Source organism: Natrix helvetica, assembly GCF_964273705.1.
Source record: "Natrix helvetica genome assembly, chromosome: 1".
NCBI lineage: Eukaryota > Metazoa > Chordata > Lepidosauria > Squamata > Natricidae > Natrix > Natrix helvetica.
The window spans coordinates 276,159,632-276,168,988 of NC_138548.1; the positions used below are offsets into that span (position 1 = coordinate 276,159,632).

Here is a 9,357-nt window from a genome sequence, read left to right on the forward strand (position 1 = left end):
GAATTATATCAGGGGTTTTTGCTGGAAGCCATATTTTACATTTCATGTAAAATGATTTTTATGTGAAGTTTATTGGTGATAAACTACTTTCAAAGTTTACCATTTTCTGTATGCCAGCGATTTTTGAGTAAGGGGTTTTGTTTTGAGTTTAAAGGTGATCAAATACCATGTAATGTGCCCTACTGGCAGATACTGAAGCTCAACTGATTTCTGTCTATCAAAGACATGATATTGTTCCATAGTTTGCCATGAAATCTGCTGCTTCTTTATGTTTCTCAACTTGATTTGGGGCTTTAAAAAAAACCTTACTGACCACGGACAATTCTCTGTCTTTATTAATAATTGAATCTTACTGTTTTTTAAATTACCTTTTAAATTTTTCTTTCCTGTTCCACATTTATTTCGCCACAACAAACAAGAAATGTATGTTTCTTAGTGCCAAAACTTCAATTACCTATTTTTTCAGCTCAAGAGATTTCAATTACCTATTTCTCTGACAACAAACTTTCTATTGTTATCAGGCAGGGGGTTGGACTAGAAGACCTCCAAGGTCCCTTCCAACTCTACTATTGTATTGTATTGTATTATTATTATTATTTGTTTTAAACGTCTGGTAGAGATTCTCAGTCATCCTGGTCATGGTTGTCCCTTCCTTCCATTCCCCACTATCCTGTCAGAGCTGAAGATGAAAAGTGAAATGTCTTCAAAGAAAAAACAAGAAAGCCCAGTTGCCTCCGAAAAAGCACCTTTGGGGCAATTGTTTTTAAATGTGTTTTTTTTAAAAAACATATTCATATAGCAATATAATAAATAAAATGGGGAAAAAAGGTTAAGGGATCATTGTACTTGATTCCTAGGTTTTCTGAATCATGGCTTAGAGATCCAGTCTATAATATACCCTTCTCAATGCCCTCCAGATATATCCACGAGGGACGACAATGATGAAACTTGTGATCCAATTAATTTAGAGGGCATGGATGGAGAAAAGTACTTTACATTTTTAAATGGAATTTAAGGAGAGGGATAGTTCTCATATTACAGAGAATGAGAACTTTACATCTTTTCAGATGATAACTCTTGAACTATTTGTTTTAAAAGACTAGAGGGAAAACAGGTCCCTGATTTCTTGGTAAAATTATGTGGAGGTAAAGAGAAAAATTGGATTTATGAATTTCATGAATATTCCCTTATTTTTAAACTCTGCTGTCTATTTATATTAATTTACAGTCAATTATATTTTGAAATACCTTAATATTTTGGCATCATTGATTCCGTGTGCCTTTGGCATTGAGTCATGCCAGCCACATGATCACAGAGACGTTTTTGGACAGTGCTGGCTCTTCGGCTTTGAAATGGAGATGAGCACTGCCCCTTAGAGTCAGGAACGACTAGCACATATGTGCAAGGGGAACCTTTACCTTTAATCTTTGAGGTCTTTCAATTGGCCCATTTAGGTGCAAGAGATCAGTGACTCAATGTAACCTGCTAAATTTAGAAATTATAAAACAATCTTTGGATTCTCTCTAGGGTTGGCATTTCTTGGGTGATTGTTGTATTAGTGGCCAGTTTGACTCATAATGAGGGGTAAAATACTTTGCAGAGTATTGAAATACCATGCAGGGCAAAACAGGTCTATAATTAAGCCTATTTTGGCAATTAGCTGGCCTGGTGTTCTCCTATTGGATATGCCACTGGGTCTGGTAGGTATCAAAGTCTTTGTTTCTGCCTTTGAACCGAAAACATGTCTATTTGGATTCTTAGTAATCTACATTCTTTAACCAGAGTCACTATGTACAATGCTTTGGCCCCGAACACCCTCACTTCCTGTTGCTAATGTGTTATTTTATATCAACATGTTTAGATTAAAAGTTAAACAACAACAACATAGGTGCTTTGTAATGATGAAACTTTCTTACATAATTTTTATTTTTTAGGATTACTATAGATCTACAGCTTTTTCAACCTCATCATCTCAGGATCATGGACATTATACTGCAGATCACAGGTAAATGGGACCATATAATAAATCTGGCCAATTGACCATTAGAATTTTCATATGCAGAGATGAACATAGTTTCCAACATGTGCATTTTATGCAGGGTGCAATAATTTTGTTTGCATTTTCATATGCATTTCCCCTCATTCTAATCTCTCGCTGTATCTTTCACCAAAGTTTTTTTCATACTTTCATTAATTGCATATACTTCTGTGATTCTCTGAACAAATTTTTGCATTCTCTTCCAAAAGAATCTTTCAGATCCTCTTCCCTCTGCCATCATCTAATTCTTTTTTTAAAAACCTTTGTACTATCCCACTGTTTAATTTTTAGTTACTTCTTTTATTTTTCTCCTTTTCTTACATTTCCTTTTCTCTCTCTCTCTCTCTCTCCAGTGTTGATTCTTGGAATTATCAAAAAGTGGTTTGTTCCACACAGAGAACCTCTTACCTTTCTTGTATGTTACCCTCTGTCTTTCCCCATAAGGAATCAAAACAATCAGTGTTTTGCCAGACACGCTTAAACTGTATATTTCAAAAAGGACATTTTCCAAATTGAGCCAATAGCAGAAAATGCCTTTAAAAATGGTTAAATGTATAACTTGTCATTTCATAGAAAATGCTCAGGGCAATTAACTACAAAATATATTAAATGTGTGGTAATATACATATTAGGCAATCACATGATAATGCGATATAACTATTAGGTAAAAGCTGATTAGTGTGGAGTTATTTTTCCAGTAGTGATCTATAGCGGTTTTTTTAGAGTAATCCAATCATTGTCATGCCAAAATAGCAGTAATGAAAACAGAAATTCTATCACTTCAGCAAGGCCTGGGTGAGATTATGAAGAGTGTGACAAGGCTGAGAAAAAAATGGGAGGAATTATAGACACGAACACTCAACAGGTGGCAGAGTTCATGAGTTACTTATAAATAGCAACTCAGCCTAGGTTACAGAATGCCTGAAAAGAAAAGATTTCAAATTATCCAATAATATATAAATGAGGGCTGAAGTTTCCTTTCACACTTTCCCCACATTCTGTACTTTAGCCCTAATGATAGCATTAAAAATCCTTCTTGCAATCTGGGTGCTTTTTGCTTCCTTGCTCATGAACTGCATTAACCTTGTCAAGGATGCTATAAGTCATTAGAGGTTAGTGGCTCATGAAGTTTCCAACTTACCTGAATAAAAAAGAGAAGCATAACTATTATACTAAACCATGCACAAACTGAACATCTACGTCCTTTTTTGCAACAGCCGCCCCTATCCCCATACTTATTTATAAAGACAAGTAGTAGTAAAGTGACTGCAGCCCAAGCAATATTTGCCATTATTACTAAGCCTAAAGCTAAATCAGGAAATGTGTTTAAAATATTGAATGGGAACTAAAAGACTTTTGTTGAATGAGTTCTTCTGACTTCAGCATTTCAGCAGTTTTTGAATATAATGTTTAATATAATAAAGGAATTAAACATGTGAACTTGTTTACAAAATAAAGTAGTGTTTTGATAAGAAAAGGTTTCAGTTTCCCCTCTGAAGCAACTCTGAAGCCTATTTGGGCTGTGAAACTGTTAGGTGTCAGGAAATAGTAACAAGGCATTTGAGATACACAGGTCCCATCAAATACCTCCTATGCAGGTTCTGTGTTTGGATAATTGGCGTAAAAGAGTACTATTAAATTAATTCATACAAGTATATGTTTAGATGAATTTTTATACCTAACTTCTATTGTTGTTATTGTTTTTTGAGAAAAAATACTAATCTTAACAGGACGTGATTGAGACACGTGAAGCATTTATGGCATTTCATATTATGTTCCAATAAAGCTAAAATATAGATTATACAGAATTTTTGCACCCTTCAAAACTTATTATACAGAATTTTTGCACCCTTCAAAACTTTATGGCATTAAGTTTGGGTGGATGGGAAATAGAAAACAAGACAAAAGAAATATTCCAAAGAAATATTCAAGACTGTTTCCAAATTAATAACATCTGGGGAAAGCTATTTAATTTTTTAAAGTTATTATTATAGTATAAAATGCATATGCTACTTGGTATGTAGGTAAGTGAGATTATGGTAGAGTGCAACTCTAAAATGCTTTTTTTTTAAATTTGGAAAAATAACCTCTAAAGAAGCTCGAGGATATAACCACAATATTTGGGTTTATACATTATCCTAAACCAAAATTAAACAAAGTCTATTGTGGCTTACTGTCACATGTAAACACAGCCCGTGCATTGGCTCATAGGAAGTATCATTAAAAAAAAAAGACTCTGTAGAATTGTATAATTCTGTTTCTACTTTTTTGTTCTAGCTTCTCTGTGTCTGAGAAAGAAGAGTCTGTGGACAGTGAAGATGATAAGAAATCCGTAGAGAATTCGCATGGTCAAGAAATTGAATTGTCTTTGTTCCCCAAAGAAAACAGTAAGAATTCTCAGCTGAAGCAAGAAATAAGTGAAAACTTGGAAGTGTTCAGTGATCCTCGGGGAACCCAGTGGCAGCACAGAGAGGAAGAAGATGCATCAAATCAATCAGAAGCGAGAACGGACAATTGCCCAGTCCTGTTGGACAGTGAAGGACCTCAACATTTGAGTCAACAATTTGCAAATTTAAAAGTTCCGCAAAATGAACAGGAGCATCCGTTTTCATTTCAAGATACAGCTTTATCCATAGATCAGTCAAAATCTCAACGGAATCAAAAGTATTGCCATCTTGCAGTTGACGTTATTGTGGAAGACAGCTCTCTGGTTGATATCCTTATGCCTCATCCCTCGAGAAAGACTGTTTATGATCTCATGGAAGGCCTTTTTCCTGTGAACACTTCAGTGATAGGGAGGACTCACAGAAGGAATGGGGGAATTCATTCTGCCCAAGCAAATGAGTAAGTTTGGGAAGCACGGAACTTTAAATTGAATGTATGGGTAGAGATAAATCTGTGCAGCACAATGGATGTTAACAACTCTGTGGATGGTTTGCAACTGGAAAAAATACATTGGTGCATGAATATCATAGGCACAGTTGATGGAGAGCCACATTAATCTAATATGGGGGGAATCAGGAGTCTAGTAGCATCTTTTCCTGCTAAACAAATTTGACTGAAGTATTTGTGATTCTTCGGGAGTTTTAGTTCTGTTTTTACGTGAACATCAGAGATACAGCATTTGTTAAAATATGTGACACTATCCTGAAGGAAGGACTGTAGTTAAGTAGTAGAGCACAGGTTTTGTGTGTGGAAGGCCTGAGATTCAATCAAAGTAGAATATATTACGTAGATGAATAAAGGTGCAGCGGGCAGTAAAATGATTGTTTCTTCCTTTATTGGATATCCTCTTCCTCTTTTGCTGATATTATCTTTTTCTATGCTATTACCTCCAACTTTAAAAATGCAACCTTATAACACTGGCTTCAATCCCAAGATTGCAAGAAAATTATTTCAGAACTCTTCTCACTTTAAACACCTATCAATTAGTGGGCAATATCCACTAATTGGGTGTCACAGTTGACTGGGTCCTTTTGGAATTGGAGGTTTATTTACGTTTTCAATGATGGCAGTCCTTTCCCAAAGACTAGGACTTCATCAAAGATTCCAATCCTCCATCCATAGCCAACCACCTCCCTCATTCTCCTGTTGATTCTTGAGTGACGATACCATCTCTCTGGAATTTTGCTTCACTTCCTCCAGTAAATTTCATGTTAACTTTCCTTCTCCCCTTCTGACTCAGGAACCAACAACTTCTCTGCATAGTCACTTCAACTGAACTGTCCAATTGTTGCCTCCCTTCTACAAGAGTCTTTGTAATTCACATGTTCTCTCCTTGTTCTCCTCTCATTTCTCCCCTACTCTTTCTCTCAAATTTTGGGTTACACCAGCAGCATGACCCTCTAAGCTCTAGTCCCCAACACCTATTAACAAGGCTGGACCAATGGGACTGCTGTCTACATCTGCCCCATAACTATCCTGGACAGCAGCCAATTTAGCTTATCAATCAGTTTAACATTACCACACATCATGGCTAGAACTAAATTTCTTTTCCCCTTTTCTCCTTTTTTGCTCCTAGCATAATAGCAGCCACACCAAGCCTCTAAAAAACTATACGCCACGTTAGGAAAGCAATATTGTTCAGTGGCTTAGCAGTCAAAACATACCTATGTTGCACTGGGAAATATTGAAACAGGCATATATCATTCTATCTCTGATATGCATAAAAACTTTAGGTAAGATTGTGGATGTGCTTGGAAGAAAAATGGTCTAGAATAATCTAAACCACTTATTTGAATAATAACTTCTCTATTGGCTAATTAGGGATGCAGTGGCTCAGTGGCTAAGACTCTGAGCTTGTTGATCAAAAATGTCAGCAGTTCAGTGGTTCGAATCCCTATGCTGCATAATGGAGTGAGCTCCTGTTACTTGTCCCAGCTTCTGCCAACCTAGCAGTTCAAAAGCATGTAAAAATGCAAGTAAAAATAGGAACCACCTTTGGTGGGAAGGTAACAGCGTTCCGTACGCCTTTGGTGTTTAATCATGCTGGCCACATGACCACGGAGACGTCTTCGGACAGTGCTGGCTCTTCGGCTTTAAAACAGAAATGAACACCACCCCCTAGAGTCAGGAACAACTAGCACATATGTGCAAGGGGAACCTTTAACTTTACCTTATTGGCTAATTGTTTGTCACACGGTTTGGATGATAATGTGGTAAGTATTTAATTTTTGCAGCCAAAGAAGCAATGAGTGTGGAACAGATCCATATCATGGAACTGCAAATGAGTTTGGATACAGAGCAGAAGATGAGATGTTTCGTATAAATCAAATAATGAATGAAAAGAATGAAAAGAAAGAAAGCCTTCCTGATGTAGACAGAATCACAAGTAAGAAAGTAAGTAGTTGAATGGCACAACAACTTTTACATATCTATTCACAGGAAAGTTCCCTTGAATTCAATAGAATTATTTTGTGGTAAATGTATATTGTGTTGCTGGGGGGAAAAATGAAGAAAATCCTGCTGAAAATGTATTTACTTAAAAACAAAAATTATATGAGATGGCAAGCCATTTTGTCAGGTGAGGAATTATGGACACCATAGATCCACTTTTATAAGACCATTATGAATTTCCAATGCTTTGCCTCCCCAAGCTATAAAATACCTTTCCTGTACCATTTTTTTCATCTTCTGCTCCCTTATGCGGATTGAGATGTCTTTTGTCTAATCCACAGCTCTTCCTCCTGTCTCCCAAGGTTATTCAAATAGCCTGTTACAGATTCTCAGATGTTTTTCTTCTTGCAGAAGCAGCTTATTTTGAGCATCCAGTCAAAATTGCAGACTCTTCAGGATGAGAAGGAACTTATCCAGTCTGAAGCTCTGGAACATGCTGCTCACGGGAAGGTGCTGGAATCCCTGGTGCAAGATCTATGTAAACCCAATGAGTTTGAGCGCTACCTGATGTTCATGGGTGATTTAGAGAAAGTGGTGAACTTGCTGCTGTGTCTCTCCACCCGCCTTGCCCGGATCCACAATGCTATGGGGAAAATGGATGAAAACACAGATGCTGAAGAAAAAGTGAGTGCCAGGAAAGATACTGCAGAGTTTTATACTGTTGTATCTTTTAAATACATTCTGGTACTTTTTCCCCAGTTGCCCAGAGAACTGAAGGGAAGTCTGTATCTATTGTTGATAGGCTGGGGACCCAAAGAAACTTTACATAGGGTTGGGGTAGAAGATGGAACATGATGGGACATGAGTAGATCCTTTTTTCTTTTGTCATTATTCCCTTTAACATTACCTCTTCTTCCATTTTTAAAATCCATAATGGAAAAAATGAATATAAAAAGAGTTGGAATGGAACTAAAAACACAACTGTAAAAACAACGTATTTTTTAAACTTTAAGTGGCAACTGTCCACAACTGCTTTTCACTATGGTGAAACATCTAATTTGATCCCTCATATGCTTGGATTCAGTCAAGCAAGAAAATGAGATTCTAGTTAAATTTATCTGCTACGCATGGTGCCATTAATCATAAGATCCAAGGGATCTGCAGAGACATCCCAGAAAGAATCAGTAATTTTTAATTTCACATTACATTTTACCTATTAACCCTGGTTTGGTCATGTTTGCCTCCAGGAATCCTTAAATGAGCGGCACCGACTTTTATCCAGGCAGCAGGAAGATGCAAAGGACTTGAAGGAGAACTTGGATCGCAGAGAAAGGGTGGTGTCAGGCATCCTTTCCAAATACATGACTGAGAATCAGCTCCAGGACTACAAACACTTTATTCAGGAGAAGATAACTCTACTGATTGAACAAAAGGACCTTGAGGAGTATGTTAAATTTCTTGAAGAGCAACTGGAGAGACTAGAGAAGAGTATTCTTCCTTAAAAAACCCTATTATTTGCTCTTGCTTTCCTAAATATCTATTAACAAAGCATCATTTAAGATGTGAGCAATGGCACCTTTTGATTATTTCTAGCAAGCCATCACAAGATCCCATTGACAAAGGCTGAATTGGCTCAGGCATACAGTATATTCTTAGAATGAAAAGACAAAGTCTTCACTGCAGATAGCACTTTTTTAAAACAACAACAAAATCTTGAAATGACTGGTACAATGTGCATTGTCTTTTCATAAGGAATTAATGTGATCCTTTCTTCTTTGTTGACTGCAGTCTGTTTTTTTCAGGCTGATTTATAATAATAATAATAATAATAATAATAATAATAATAATAATAATAATAATAATTCCATAAATATATTTTATTCTATATTAAATGTTCATCATTGTCCAGTCTTAATTTTTTTAAATCCCAAACAACATCAACATCTCTTCCATTGTTATTTATAGTTACTGCCAGGTATTATTTTAAAATCATGCGTTTTGCTCTTGAGGCCCTTTCAATAAAAAAGATTCCTTGGTTATGGAAATGCTATTTTCTGGAGCGAGGGACAGGAAGCTCCAGTGGATGGGTATTGTCACGCCCATTTTTGGCCATGAGACTGGGATGAAGCTGAAGACACGCCTCTGTGCTCCACCCTTTCTTCCCCAGTTCATCTCAGTCTGGCTAAATAATGAGACCTATTTTTAAACTTCTCCTGCGATTTTTACCTACTGGAACCTCCTTGCCTCTGCAGTCTCTGTGAATAGCTCTCTGCTCTAGCATGTGAGTAGCTCTAGGTGGTTTCCTTCCTAGCCCCCAGGGAGTGTTACTTTGTATCCCTGGGATCGGAGCGTGCGCTGGAGGTTGTGGCGGCCATTCCGGCACTGTAAAACACGTGGCGTTGATTCTGGGGTTTTTATGGCGATCGGAAGGCGTGAGGCTCAGGATTTCCAGTCCTATGGTCTCCCATCGCTGCAACTTAACA

At 37.0% G+C, this 9,357-nt stretch overlaps 1 protein-coding gene across 2 annotated transcripts in view; it reads left to right on the top strand.

The window, feature by feature from the left end:
- SHROOM1 (shroom family member 1) overlaps positions 1 to 8,717 on the top strand; it is a 36,489-nt gene extending 27,772 nt beyond the window's left edge. For both annotated transcript variants that reach the window (XM_081933997.1, XM_081933996.1), the window contains 5 exons: positions 1,935 to 2,005; positions 4,316 to 4,882; positions 6,718 to 6,877; positions 7,286 to 7,558; positions 8,122 to 8,717. In XM_081933997.1, coding sequence (XP_081790123.1) covers positions 1,935 to 2,005; positions 4,316 to 4,882; positions 6,718 to 6,877; positions 7,286 to 7,558; positions 8,122 to 8,376 — 1,326 coding nt within the window. In that variant the 3' untranslated portion in view covers positions 8,377 to 8,717. The remainder of the gene's footprint in view (positions 1 to 1,934; positions 2,006 to 4,315; positions 4,883 to 6,717; positions 6,878 to 7,285; positions 7,559 to 8,121) is intronic.
- The last annotated feature ends 640 nt before the right edge of the window (positions 8,718 to 9,357 follow it).